Source organism: Haliotis rufescens, unplaced genomic scaffold, assembly GCF_023055435.1.
Source record: "Haliotis rufescens isolate VD_foot unplaced genomic scaffold, xgHalRufe1.0.p SCAF_16, whole genome shotgun sequence".
NCBI classification, from domain to species: Eukaryota; Metazoa; Mollusca; class Gastropoda; order Lepetellida; family Haliotidae; genus Haliotis; species Haliotis rufescens.
The window spans coordinates 34428041-34443845 of record NW_025963846.1 but is presented as its reverse complement, the minus strand read 5'-3'; the positions used below and the strand labels follow the sequence as shown (position 1 = coordinate 34443845).

Sequence of the window (15805 nt, the reverse complement as noted above, 5' to 3'; positions counted from 1 at the left end):
TTGACATAAAACAGACGCGTCAGTATGCCACACATCGCCCGTATGTATTTACGGGTTATGCAGGAACGCAGTGAATACAAACCCGTGTACTAATGGCGAGGGAAACAATATATATGGCAGTGGTGAAAATGATGCAAAGATGCTGCACTGCACAATGCAACGAATAGCGAAAAACTAAGTAAATACAACACGGCAGTGCCAGAGAATGAATGAATGTGCACTCATGTCAAGTGGATAAATTTGCTCAAGGAACTCAAACATGGGTGAGCTTCAGAATGCCAGTTATATCACGTCTGGGAGGCACCAGGAATGAGACTCACACATTTCACCTACCTGTATAGGTACATCAAACCCGGTCTGACGACCCGCCACTACTCTCCTCTACCGCTGGTAATATCTATGGACTGTGCACAAGAATATGCTATGCCATTTACATTAATATGCATCATATACAACTGCAAAAACTACACATCTACTGCGAAACTGTAAATAAAGATTGATGACACAGCACTTCCTTCGTCCAACAAACGTATTGACTAAACAGAAAAGAATTTCCACTTTAGCAAACAGATGTTTCAACCCAGGAAACTGAAATGTTCAGATAAATATACGAACAATATTATACACGTCTTATATCCACAGTACATAATTATAATTAGACTGAGGGAAACTTGATATATTCAAAGATTTCCCCACTGGGAAGATCAGGTTAGCACAAAAACGAGTGAGTGAACTGGTTTTTACTCTGCTCTGAACAGTATTACAGTTAGTATCACAGCGTTAGCATAAAACGAAATATCAACACATATCAAATTCGTGATTCTCAGAGTGAACATGCAGATCAAATTTGATAACGTGTGTTTTTATACGATATTAATTTGTCCATAAGTTGATGACAGGACTGACATTTACAAGTGTCATGATCTTCGTGTGTTAACCTTCTTGGTCCTGACTTGGTTGATCAGCAGCTTCTGGAGATGTTGTTGTTTTGCCGTCTTTCATTCGCACCAAAATGTTTAGAAATCTGCAATTTCAAAGCAAACATGTTGCAGAGATATAGAGAATCTCACCCGACTGTCTTTTGATATCAAATATATCGACACGAGTTGATAAAAGTGGGAAAACTCCGAGGCTTGCCGAGGATTTTTTCCACTTTTATCAACGAGTGTTGATATATTTGATATCAAAAGACATGAGGGTGAGATTTTATTTATCATCCAATATCATTCTTCCAACTTTTCAGTTTGTAGACAGTTATAAGCAATGTCTTAAGTGTAAAAAGTACTGCTAACAGCTTCAGTAGCAGGGCCATTAGTGATGTCATTTGATTGTGACGTCATGGTAACCAATGAAGTCACAATGGTCTGCAAAGCATTGTGATGCAATTTCATTGCAGCGATATCTACAGTGTAGATATCGCTTGACCTCACCCAAGCGATATCTCCTGTGGGAGCAGGGGGGCACGGGTGGCCCAGTCGTCTAAGGCGCCGCGATTCGCTGTGCAGAGTTGCGTCCCTTGGGCACGCCAGAAACCTATGATTGTAGGTTCGAATCCCGGTTCGCCCCGATTATGTTTCTAGGTTTGTCAGCACCATACCCGTGCTCGTGGGTTTCACCGAAGTGGTAAACGTCTGGGACCTGCATCACTTCGAGCTTTCCTCCCACATTAAGCTGACACGCCGCGATATAACTGGAATACTGTTAAAAGCGGCGTTAAACCCAACTCACTCACTCACTCACTCCTGTGGGAGCAACTTTTGGATGATAAATGTTCTGCACATGCACATAAACTTCGGGACTTTTATAAAGATGTTCACATTTCAAGTTCTTTGATCATGAGTGGCTTTTGATGTTGATGTGATAAACAAAGGCAGTTTTTTTTGTGGATACACAAGTCGTAATTACCGTTGAGGCGACGTTTCGGTGTAGACTCAGACATCTGTATCACTTGCTTCAATATTGTTGTTCAATGGCATCATGGTGACGCTTTATATCTAATGTCCTTACCTTTCAATTTTTTCATCCAGCCAATCCTTGTGCTTGAGCTTGGACACCCATGACACCGGAAGTGCAGACATTCCTAACTTACAAGCCAGGAGAGCTCCGGCTACAGCACCATTGGTGTCAGCATCACCCCCCTTTAGAGACAGAACATTTGTATTAAAAAACAATAAATACGTTCAGATGTGTAGAATACACTTAATGCACTTAAATAATATGAGCATTCAAAGGAAAGTACTATTATGTCCACAACAAACCTCCATAACAATTGTCTGCAGTGCCTTCCTGAAGTCCTTCTGTTTCAGTGCCCAGAACCCGCAGCCCAGGCACTTGTAGGTGTAGCCGATCTTTCCCAACTCACATAGTTTCAGGTCTTGTATCTTCCCACACTGTAGGTACTTCTTCAGCTCTTTTTTCTGGGTGTGATAAAATAGACCGAACTGTTACAGTCTCATTAAAATCAGATCTTAGTGTTCCCTACTGCTAAACAAAGATCGGAGGACACCCCAATGAAGGTCACGCCAGAATGACGTTTCACTAACTTTGACCAACCAATGAAATGGCTGACACGAAGTAGACATTAACAAATCAATAAGTAGCTTTCTCAAGCTCTACGGCAAAATTTTCAAACTGGCTAGTTCCAGTGCTTACGACACTTTGAAAAATATCGATTCAAAATTTGAAAACTGAGCAAAGAACATTCTGGAATGTCTGATAGCTGGCCTAGATTGTCATGGCAGTGCTAAACACGGGGTATGTAAAGTCTCTTCTGTTTCACATTTCTATCCCATTGAAGCAAGAGATTGACGATCATTTTGACCGAATCAGGTCGTATAGCTTGTAAATATCGTTCCGAATACCCGTTGTTAACCTTTTCCACGTTGAACGAATAGAAAGCACATTCCGAGTGCCACTATCCAGATCTGACAAGCGACGCTCTGATTAGTCGGATGGAAGTACGTTCTGCCGTGACCCGAAATGGGACGTCCTCAGGTCTTTCTTAGCGATAGTGAGAACTAAAATCTGATTTTAATGAGATTTAACAGACAGACAGACAGACAGTTTATTCAGTATTTTAGGCATCAAGGCCCATAGTACATTGTCACGTGATGTACATGATCAGATTTTAAATCAAGTTACACATTCCTCATTTTAAAGACATGTTTTACGAATACAGAAACAGCATGGATCATATCAGGATTTTCAGAGTTTAGCAGATTTATCATTAACTTTAACTTTAAAAGTACCTTGCAACATGGGGAGAAATTTATACAATAAATGGGAATACGTTTCACATGTAAGTAAGACATAATATTCATCCTCTACTTCTCCGGATGAACAGTTTGTACAAATAGAGTTCATAATATCACCGTCTTTGGACCTGCGACATATATTTACATTAAAATTATGCAATGAAATTCTAAGTTTACAATAAGCTCTGATTAAACTTTTATCATTTAAACAAGTTAAATATCTTTCAATTTGTAACGATGATTTTACTTTGCTGTAATTGCTGAGATAAAGTGATTCAGAAATACTTTGGTGCCACTGTTGACTAAATATATCCTTTAGTCTTTGCTTAAATGAATATAAAAATAACTGTGGATCTCCCACATCTTGAGAAATCCATACCCATGAAAAGCCACTAACTATAATAATGAGATTTGAACTGTTATTGATGGAATATCACGCACGCACGCACGTATGATTTACATAAAAACGTGTACGTTGTTCGTTTTGATTTGAGATATCCTTATATGCCTTTTGTTTGTTAGAAATGGCAACTAAATTATTTTCAATAATTGGTCTTTGTTTTATGTCATAGGCAATGACTACAAGCCACAAGTACATGTTCAACAATGATATGTACAAATGTTGTTGAGATGCACAGGTTTCTTAATATATGACCAATAGGAAATTATGGTCAGTAAGTCTATGACATAGTGAGTGAATGTTATTTCACGCCGCAGTCTGTAATATTCCAGTGAAATGTCAGCGGTCTGGAGATAATCGAGTCTGGGTCAGTCAAAGTTGTGATTGATATTATGAGCGACGTCCCACGCAATCAACACTGTCACCGACCAACCGATCCTCTCTATGTGGTTCTTTCTAAACACATGGAACAATGTGGATATATCTTTCCCGGAATCCACAGTGGGTCAGCAATTATAGACGACTTAATGTATTGGGTGTCTGTGATCGGTGTCTTAATTGCATTGCCGTTGCTCCCTTGGTCGCGCCAGAAAACTATGATTGTGGGTTCGAATCCCGGTTCGCCACGATTATGTTTCTAGGTTTGTCAGCGCCATACCGTGCTCGTGGGTTTCACCGAAGTTATAATCGTCTGAGACCTGCATCACTTCGGGCTTTCCTCCCACATTAAGCTGACATGCCGTGACATAACTGTAATACTTTTAAAAGCGGCGTTAAATCACTTAAATCACTAAAAACTCACTCACTCACTCAATCGCATTTCATCGTACCGTAACAGCGTGGATCGTTGTTCATAATATCACCCAAAGGATATTGCAACGAACATAATGGAGCTATAGCTATTGATTGGTCACAATGAAGACTGAAACAACTTGTTATCACCTGCTCATCTGTCTCTAGACACTTGGAAGACGCCACCTGGAAGCACTCCTGTATAATCTTGTCTATGTCATAGCTGCCGTTCTTCTTGATGTGCTGAGCCTGCCTCCTCAACATCAGACTGATGGCGACTGACACCGCCACTGTCGAGGCCTGACACCTACAACGAAATGTAGATCTCAGTATTCAAGTACACCTCGTTAATGTGTCAGACAATTTCAACCTGCCGATTAAAACCACCACCAATCGGTCTCTTCTAAGAGGGATGGCTTGAAAGCAGTCATAATGTCCTTACTTTGAGTAGGCATGTAGTATATTACTGTCTATATTTAAAAAATTAAAAAAGTATGTCGTATCTTGGGATAAACTTCTTTGTGGAAATGAACAAGTATGGATTAACGCCGTCTCAGCAATATACAGTGATATCACAGGAGGGAAACCAACTTGGCCTTCCGGCCCGAACAACCAACGCTTAAACCGTTAACCTAACCACACATATCTTTGACAAGTTGTGATTCTATGAGTATCACGATTCATCACCTATTCATAACCTCAGGGAACAAAACATGGGAAGCTATTGACTTGTGATCCTAATTGCACTTTATGAAAGTAGCATTCAGTTACTGATCACGGCAGGTGACACAGCTGAGCTTCACACAATGTACCCATGTGGGGAATCGAACCAGGGTTTCCGGCTAGACGAACCAATGCTTTAACACTTACGCTACCTCACCACACTTATTTATGAAACGTTGTGAGTCTGTGGGCATCATCACTCATCATTTGTTGTACTTAGCAATGTTCAGTGGTGAGGTGAAATGGGGTTAAACGTCGCGTCCAAGAATATTGCACCTATATAGCGACTGCATGTACGTCTGTGTGTTTGTGTGGCTGCTTGTACTAGTCCGGACTGATGCCGATTTATAGTGCTAGCTCACTGAGATACCATGCCACAGTTTAACATGAATACCCCACTCAGACACAGAATACTGACTCCGAGCCGACCAGTCCTTGTTTTAGCCCCTTAATGCCGAGCGCCAGACAGGGTAACAACACGTACCATCTTTTAACGTCTTTTGATATGACGCGGCCGGGATCGAAGCCCGGACCTTTCGCTCTCCGGGCGGACGCTCTACCACTGGACCACGGAGGCGGTCCAATGTTCAGAGACATCATACGGGGGACACAACTGGGCTTCACACTTGGTACCCAGATGGGGGGAGTTGAACCAGGGTTTCCGGCTATCAAACTACTCTTCTCTATGAATAGTTGTGTTATCATAAACAAAACTTCAGAAGCCTTATCTACTGTGATCCCAATTGTGAATGTGTCAGTGGAATCTTCAATGTATACCTATGCCACGACGACATGTAGAATTCTCGATTCGGGCATTGATTAATGAATCAACCCGTGACGATCCCGTGTAGAATAGGTCTTCAGCATATTATGCTTGCCATATAAAGCGACTATGCATGTCGTAAGAGGCGACTAACGGGATCGGGTTGTCAGACTCGCTGACTTGGTTGGTGCATGTCATCGTATTCCAAATGCATGGATCAATGTCATGATACCAATCACTGGATTGTCTGGTCCAGACTCGATTATTTACAGACTGCTGTCATATAGCTGGAATATGGCAGAGTGCGGCGTTAAACAACAAACAAACAAACAAAACTTAACATTAAACAGACGCGTCAGTACGCCACACATCGCCCGTATGTATTCACGGATTATGCAGGAACGCAGTGAATACAAACCCGTGTACTGATGCCGTCATATAGCTGGAATATGGCTGAGTGCGGCGTTAAGCAACAAACAAACAAACAAAACCTAATGAATCTAGTATACTACTTTCTGTAGCTTACCGTCACTGTCATGGAAAACGTTATTTTAAATATGCTATTAAGCGTACTGACCTGGGGTCGTGATGGCTCGTCTTACATACGGCAATGGCATTATCAGCCACGGCGTCAGTGTCCCAGTACTGGTGTATCCCTAGAATTGACGTCCTCATGACGGCGCCATTAGGGGCGATATTTCTACGGTTCACTTCCCAAACATCAAACGCTGCCTAAAACAGGACAATATTATCAAATGTCAGTCATACATTCGTTCAATCCAATTATTTTATTCATAAAGTAATGTGGGCCAACGGCCTATAATTACAATAATCGTCACACATGAGGAGTAAGGCGTTTAGTTTGAACAATGAATCTACATCAACAAGTTGTGTGCAACATCAACATTTGTGAATGATATTAACATTTGAAATTAATGTATTGACGGTAGTTTATAGTACTTTTCCCGGGGTAGAATAGGTCTTCAGCAACCCATGCTTGCCGTAAAAGGCGACTTTGCTTGTCGTAAGAGGCGACTAACGGGATCGGGTGGTCAGGCTCGCTGACTTGGTTGATGCATGTCATTGTATCCCAATTGCGTGGATCGATTATTTACAGACCGCCGTCATATAGCTGGAATATTGCTGAGTGTGGCGTTAAACAACAAACAAACAACAAGATATTTGTTTCTGATTTCACAATAGTATTCACATACAAGTAAAAAATCATATTCATTTTCGACACAATATTTGTCACAAAATATAGCATAATAAATCCGTTGTTCTGTTGGTTCTTTACAGTAACGCCCCGTTTCAATTCTGAGTTCATGTGACCCACCCCCGTGAAGATCCGGGGTAGAATAGGTCTTCAGCAACCCATGCTTGCCGTAAAAGGGGACTATGCTTGTCGTAAAAGGCGACTAACGGGATCGGGTGGTCAGGCTCGCCGACTTGGTTGAAGCATGTCATCGATCCCAATTGCGTGGATCGATGCTCATGATCTTAATCACTGGATTGTCTGGTCCAGACTCGATTATTTACAGACCGCCGTCATCTAGCTGGAATATTGCTGAGTGCGGCGTTAAACAACAAATCATGTGACCCACATCTAAATCGAGATAAAGAAATTCATAACTTGTTAATTGTTATGCAGCTGAAATATAATTCACGTCCAAATGAAGGTTTAAACAGTGAACATAAGCTTCTTTTAGAACTTTCAAACATATAAAAGAAAGCCCATATTGTTCATCACAATGTCTTAATCTCGACACAAACTCAGCAAGAAACAAAGGGACATTATCAATAGGCTGATATTCCAACATACAAATTGTATCCAGTCGAGCAATTAAATGATTTGATCATAGTTATAGTTGGTAAGGTGATAAGTTCATTTGACATGCGCCATTCCATTCACATGTTCATTGCTTGTGACGCTACGCGAAAGTGTCACTGGTGGTACTTTCGAAATAGTCAAGTCTTAGGGACTTGTATGAAAGCTGACAGGGAAGAAGAGTGTCAGTTCGATAACTCGTTCCATAGATAGTTTGTTTTTTGTACAACGTCACACTTAACAATACTGTTCCAAAGATTCCAGTTACAGGACGCCGGCCTGTTAAAATCGGGAATGGACCAGACAATCCAGAGATTGATATTACGGTCAACGATTCACGACATCGGGGTACGCTGACACGGTCTTCGTGCATCACGCACAGGTTGCTGGGGACCTATTCTAACCCGGAATTTGCACGGGGATCGATCTACATTGCGACTGCAGCAAAAGAAACCTTACATACGACCGCCTGTAAAAAGAGGAATAAGATATCCTACAATACGACCCCCTGTGAAAAGAGGAATAAGATATCTACAATACGACCGCCTGTGAAAAGAGGAATAAGATATCTACAATACGACCGCCTGTGAAAAGAGGAATAAGATTTCCTACAATACGACCGCCTGTAAAAAGAGAAATAAGATATCCTACAATACGACCGCCTGTGAAAAGAGGAATAAGATATCTACAATACGACCGCCTGTGAAAAGAGAAATAAGATATCCTACAATACGACCGCCTGTAAAAAGAGGAATAAGATATCCTACAATACGACCGCCTGTAAAAAGAGGAATAAGATATCCTACAATACGACCGCCTGTAAAAAGAGGAATAAGATATCCTACAATACGACCGCCTGTAAAAAGAGGAAATAGATATCTTCAATACGACCGCCTGTAAAAAGAGGAATAAGATATCCTACAATACGACCGCCTGTAAAAGAGGAATATGATATCCTACACTACGATCGCCTGTAAAAAGAGGAATTAGATATCCTACACTACGATCGCCTGTAAAAAGAGAGATAAGATATCCTACAATACGACCGTCTGTAAAAAGAGGAATAAGATATCCTACAATACGACCGCCTGTAAAAAGAGGAATAAGGAAGCCGCCCGCTCTCATCACATACCTTATGTGCCTCTTGGGGGTACTCGGGGTGAGACAGGACTGCCTTGGTGGTTCTCCCAAGTCCTATGCCCCTCTCATCATTCAGTTCAGGAAAACCTTTCTTTGACCAAGTCTTTAACTTCCCACCAAAATCCGCAGGTATCACCTGAATAAGGAAATAAATATTATTAGTTATGGAGTCTTTAGTTGCCGTATAGGTGTCATATTAGGTTAGCAGAAAAATATTGGGCGAGGCGTCAGCCGTACACGGCAACTAAAGACACAATAACGAATTTATTATGCCGAAAAGGTTACGCTATTTGGTATTTTTGTCGCACATGTCATGTCAAAACTTAAAACTCAAAACTTAACACTTACAACCTAAGACTAATCTTCAAATATCAGAGGACAAACCTTGTTGATAATTTTAACTTTATATAATCTTATTAAAGTCACGAACGTGATCCAAAAAACATGAACGTCCTTGCACATCAACATTAATTATATTAAAACACAAAACAGTGTCAAATAACGAATTTCTGTACCAGAATTTTTATGTGAAATTTGTGAGGTGGATGTTGAAAAATCCAAGATGGCTGTTACTGACGGTATACGGGCTTATGTGGGGTCAGTAGTTCTGCTCTCTGATTGGTCAAAATCTCACTTTGAGGCATAATAAAAATTCGGGTAGCCTAGTGGTTAAAGCGTTAGCTCGTCACCCCGAAGACCCGGGTTCGATTCCCCACATGGGTACAATGTGTGAAGCCAATTTCTGGTGTCACCCGCCGTGATATTGCTGGAATATTGTTAAAAGCGGCGTAAAACCGAACTCACTCACTCACTCACTCTACAAGAGGTAGTATACCTCACCTGTCCATCATTATCTATCAGAAACTGTAGAGGGAAAATCTCTCACCTGTCTATCATTATCTATAACAGAGTGTTGAGGGAGTATGTATCTCACCTGTCCAGTATTATCTACAAGAGGGAATATATCTCACCTGTCGATCATTATCTATAAGAGAGTGTTGAGGGAGTATATACCTCACCTGTCCATCATTATCTATAACAGCGTGTTGAGGGAGTATGTATCTCACCTGTCCATCATTATCTATAAGAGAGTGTTGAGGAAGTATATACCTCACCTGTCCATCATTATCTATAACAGCGTGTTGAGGGAGTATGTATCTCACCTGTCCATCATTACCTATAACAGAGTGTTGAGGGAGTATATAACTTTACAAGAGGGAGTATACCTCACTTGTCCATCATTATCTATAAGAGACTGTAGAATGAGTATCATCTGGTCCGTGTCATCCGTCCAGTCGCCCTCCTCCCACGACTTCCTGTGCGAGTCTACACACAGATCCTTGTGCTCCAACTCCAGCTGTTTCTTCACCTTGCCGAAGTGCTGAAAGTAAAAAAAAACCATGTAACACGAATGCTGCTTTTCCACACAGAGCACGAATCGCCACGATTTGTAAATTTTAGGATTCGTGGAATTTAGCAAATATTCTGGTTCAATTCGTGACGCTCTACGATCTAGTTACGATGCAGGTACGATAGAGTTACGAATATTCATGGGATTCGTCTGGAATTGCATGAGTATTGTAAAGAATTCACTACTATCAATATTAATTTCCTTATATACCCAATTTGCCGACAATCGTAGCTGATTCGTGATTGGATCGCACCTGCTTCGGCGTGTATGCGTGGGATTCGTGACAGATTCGTAGCCGATTCGTCGTAAAGCCACGAATTCACGAATCCCCGAATGAGTTAAGAATACCTACGAATGCCTACGAATCGATTACGATTCAGTTCCGATGCCTAAGAATGCATTACGAATTTGTTACGAATTAACTACGACATTTTTTAATCGGGAGTTCGTGGCCAAAACTTTGAACAGCTCAAAACTTTTGCCACGAATTCCGGATAGCTCAAGAATTGTAAGAACTAACTACGAATATATGCGAATCAGTTAAGAATTTCACGGACTGATTACGATTCAACTACGAATCCTAAAATTTATCAATTCGTGGGATTCGTGGTCTCTGTGGAATAGTAACATTAATGAATCCACTGAAGACAGTATCAACCTATAAACGCAAGAGGGATGACAGGGATATCCGACTTCAATAGTCAGCTACAGCAACCAGTAGTTCATTTGTGGATAAAAGCCAAGACGATGGCTCATATTTTCTCATTTAGAGGGATACACAACCACTTCAGACATGACCATTATTCTCAACGCACAAATATGTCGTTGAGCCTACAACTACAACTCAATACATAGGTAACTCGTCACTGTTACAGAGCCTTTAACTATGACAATGAGATTGCCATTAGAGTGAGTGAGTGAGTTGGGTTTAACGCCGCTTTTAACAGTATTCCAGTTATATCGCGGCGTGTCAGCTTTATGTGGGAGGAAAGCTCGAAGTGATGCAGGTCTCAGACGTTTACCACTTCGGTGAAATCCACGATCATGGGTATGGTGCTGACAAACCTAGAAACATAATCGGGGCGAACCGGGATTCGAACCCACAATCATAGGTTTCTGGCGTGCCCAAGGGACGCAACTCTGCACAGCGAATCGCGGCGCCCTAGACGACTGGGCCACCCATTCCCCTGATTGCCATTAGACGACAGGGGACTTTTACATGTAAGGACTGTGTTTCACGGTTTAAAGTAAAATAGAGAAGGTGCGTTCAGGTTAATTATGAAGGTTCGATGGACAAGACCTTCCCCGTTCATTAGTTAGAGGCAGTACAATATCACCGACGGGTACAATGTGTGAAACCCATTTCTGGTGTCCCAAGCGTAATATTGCTGAATTATTGGTTGGTTGGTTGGTTGGTTGGCTGGTTGGTTGTTTAACGCCGCATTCAGCAATATTCCAGCTATATGACGGCGGTCTGTAAATAATCGAGTCTGGACCAGACAATCCAGTGATCAATATCGTGAACAGCGAGCCTGACCATCCGATCCCGTTAGTCGCCTTTTACGACAAGAATAGTCGCCTTTTTGGCAAGTATGGGTTGCTGAAGACCTATTCTGTGTCGCTGGATTATTGCGAAAAGCGGCGAAAAACCATACTCACTCACTCATTCCAAACTGTGTACCTAGTGTTTATTTACTATTTAAACAATTTTGTTGGACGAACTACATATATATGCGGAGGCGATTGTTATGTACAGTAAACTACGGTTATAGCGAACTCAAATTCTAGTTCGTTATAACCGTAGTTCGTTATGAGCATATATACAGCATATATACAGCAAATGACAGAGACCTAAAAACCAGTTCGTTATATCCGCCACTTCGTTATAAGCATGTTCGTTATAACCGTAGTTTACTGTATATAGTTTACAGCGACTTAATACAATATCAAAACGCTATTTCTGCCCGCGGTATCAATGCGGGTAAGAGAATACAGTAAACTACGGTTATAGCGAACTCAAAGGGACCACAAATTTGAGTTCGTTATAGCCGTAATTCGTTATAAGCATATATACAGCATCTATATAGCAAATGGCAGGGACCTCAAAACCAGTTCGTTATATCCGCCAGTTCGTTATAATCGTGTTCGTTATAACCGTAGTTTACTGTATTGAGAAAAAGTTGAAGCGGCTGCTAAATGAAGCAGATCAGTACTCACCTCCTTTGCCTCCTGTTTTGTGAGAAACTCTGTCAACAGCCCAATAGCATCCCCCACAGCCTGACCGTATAGCGTCGCTAGGATCTGTTCCCGGGGGTAGCCTTCTGTAGCCTCGGGGATGGGTTCCTGTAATACATTAACGTCAATTCCGTTACAATGAATAAATGGGTGGGGCCCATACAGAAAGTGTATCTCCCGTAGGACCGTAAAAGACATTTAAATTAAAATATTTTCTGAGACGCCATATGTTGTCTACATGTCTACAAGGCGTAGTACGTTGACATTCGTTCCTAAGATTTGTGGACATGTCTTATTTCGTGATTGGAGGGTAGAGTTCTGTTCAATATATCGACGTTGTACATGAAAGTAAAGTTGAGTTGTTTTTATGTAGTCGAGACGAGACGAGATTTCATTTGAAATATTTCGGCCAGGGCTGTGACGAGTCCAAATCTATTACCCGGGTACCCACCCCCTTATTACCCGACCCTACCCGGGTACCCACTGTAGGTCTCAAGAGATGTCCGATTGGGAATTTATTTTAACAACAGCACTTGCAAAACGTATTTAGATAAATGTATTAAACGATCTGGTCATGCATACGCTGAAGTTGACTTAAGTTAAATCTTTATTCAACTATACAAAAAATCAGAAGGAATGGGTGCATAGTCAGAAAGAAATGCGAACATTAGTGACTTGTAGTGTTACCATAGAGTTCTAGAAAAGTTTTGTTATGAAAATATATTTCAAATGACTGACCACGAGTCCGGGTAGTCCTGTGGGTACCCGGGTCCTACTCAGTACCCACCCGACCCGGGTACCCGAGTTACCCGTCCCAGCCCTAATTTCGGCGTCTCGAAATTTGATTTAAAACATTCGACATAAAATCCAATTTCATAAAGGTACGTTACCCAGACAAGCACATTAGGGCATCTTATTATCAATGCATTTAGAGAAAATATTAAGTTATGTCTAATTACAAACGTTATTCCTGCACCATGACAGTGGAACGTATGTATTTTAGGAAAACAAAACCAGATTAAGGTTCAATCAAAATTATATCAAAGCAATTGTAGCCAAATCAGCATCAGGAAAAAATGTTAGACGAAAGTAAGTGAGTTGGGTTTAACGCCGTTTTTAACAGTATTCCAGTTATATCACGGCGTGTCAGCTTAATGTGGGAGGAAAGCCCTAAGTGATGCAGGTCTCAGACGTTTACCACTTCGGTGAAACCCACGAGCACGGGTATGGTGCTGACAAACCTAGAAACATAATCGGAGCGAACCGAAATTCGAACCAAAATCGACCCGTGAATATCCGGGTAGAATAGGTCTTCAGCAACCCACGCTTGCCGTAAAATTTGTTAAACCCAACTCACTCACTCACTCACGCGTGCCGGCAGTAACTTCAAGTTGGTGCCTCTTGTGTACGTCAAGGTCTTGAAGAAACTTTTAGAGCTTCTGCCAAACAATCCACAATTAAGTGAAGACCATCATCTTGACAAGACAATGACTAAATCACATGCAACATAACATAATAAAGCGTGTAAATAAAGCACATATACTACTACATAAATTGTTCTTATCGTTATTAAGAAGGTGCCGTTTTCGCCTGACAAATAGTAGCCGTTTTCGCCAAATGAGGTGTCGTTTTCGCCCGAGAAATCGATAGCGTTTTGCTGACGTGCCGTTTTAGCCTGCACCCCAATAACTCCGGATAAAATATTACAGGTCTTGCAGCTCGTTGGTTATTCTCTCAATATATCATTTAAAAATCAGGCAGATCATTACAAAATACTTACCGACTCGGCCATGTTTGTTGCCGACTTCCTAACTAACCGTCGTATGACGATCTGCCAGCGTGGAGCTTATTTATACTAAGTTACTAAAACTTCCTCGTTTCACTCCCGCGCATACATTTGTCATGGCGTCAACATCGGAGTTCTCCTTCAATGTTAACCATTCCTACATTTGCCGCAACATATACAGAGTCAATGTATATACGATGATACACTACACACTCGACCCAGGGTTAATACTGAAAATGGCGAATAACAAACAAGACATATCCGATGATTGTTCGTCAAAGGGAGATAACTGTGACCCTCCAATGTGAATGCGCAAGTGCTCAGTTTTGAACATTGTGAATACACGTATTGGTTCGAAACAACCCTTGTTGAGACTCAAAATACTTTTGACATTTACATCATTCACTTTTTATAAACATCTTTGAAAAACAACAATATCATATAATGCGAATCAAGAAGTGGAAGTAAACAATGATTGACGCTAAATTATCATATAATCACTTTTCACGGATGCATTTTGTCTGAATAGAAATATTTAATGTTATTAATCGACACCATACTCAGTATTTGGGCAATAAAAAATATTACAGGTCTTGCAGCTCGTTGGTTATTCTCTCAATATATCATATATCAATCAGGCAGATCATTACAAAATACTTACCGACTCGGCCATGTTTGTAGCTGACTTCCTAACTAACCGTCTTATGACGATCTGCCAGCGTGGAGCTTATTTATACTAAGTTACTAAAAATAGAACTTCCTCGTTTCACTCCTGCGCATACATTTGTCATGGCGTCAACATCGGAGTTCTCCTTCAATGTTAACCATTCTACATTTGCCGCAACATATACAGAGTCAATGTATATACGATGATACACTACACACTCGACGCAGGGTTAATACTGAAAATGGCGAATAACAAACAAGACATATCCGATGATGATTGTTCGTCAAAGGGAGATAACTGTGACCCTCCAATGTGAATGCGCAAGTGCTCAGTTTTGAACATTGTGAATGCACGTATAGGTTCGAAACAAGCCGTTGTTGAGACTCAAAATACTTTTGACATTTACATAATTCATCTTTGAAAAACAACAATATCATATAATGCGAATCAAGAAGTGGAAGTAAACAATAATTGACGCTTAATTATCATATCATCACTTTTCACGGATGCATTTTGTCTAATTAGAAATATTTAATGTTATTAATCGACGCCATACTCAGCATTTGGGCAAATAAAAAATATACTGTTTTCATTTGGATTTGAATCTGCTTGGATTTTCCAAGATCAAAGGATACATCGGCACACGAGCGATACACATAATTCCATGAACGCAAAGCATAAGTGGTTTGGTGCCATGATTGTCGCATAGTTATTATACAGATTGTTTGTTTGTTGTTTAACGCCGCACTCAGCAATGTTCCAGCTATATGACGGCGGTCTGTAAATAATCGAGTCTGGACCAGACA

General features: G+C 40.9%; 1 protein-coding gene across 2 annotated transcripts; it reads right to left on the bottom strand.

The window, feature by feature from the left end:
- On the bottom strand, nucleotides 1-15276 carry LOC124118039 (uncharacterized protein YegU-like). 2 transcript variants are annotated; one of them, XM_048397162.1, is made up of 9 exons: nucleotides 14994-15276; nucleotides 12529-12654; nucleotides 10132-10281; nucleotides 8893-9036; nucleotides 6510-6664; nucleotides 4597-4753; nucleotides 2259-2417; nucleotides 2008-2138; nucleotides 1-1024 (listed from the first exon to the last, which is right to left on the bottom strand). In XM_048397162.1, the coding sequence occupies exons 1-9, from the start codon at nucleotides 15003-15005 to the stop codon at nucleotides 934-936; spliced, it is 1125 nt and encodes a 374-aa protein (XP_048253119.1). In that variant the 5' UTR covers nucleotides 15006-15276; the 3' UTR covers nucleotides 1-933. The 2 variants fall into 2 exon arrangements, with proteins under 2 accessions (XP_048253119.1, XP_048253120.1); XM_048397163.1 differs by lacking the exon at nucleotides 14994-15276 and adding an exon at nucleotides 14327-14622.
- Between the last annotated feature and the right edge of the window lie 529 nt (nucleotides 15277-15805).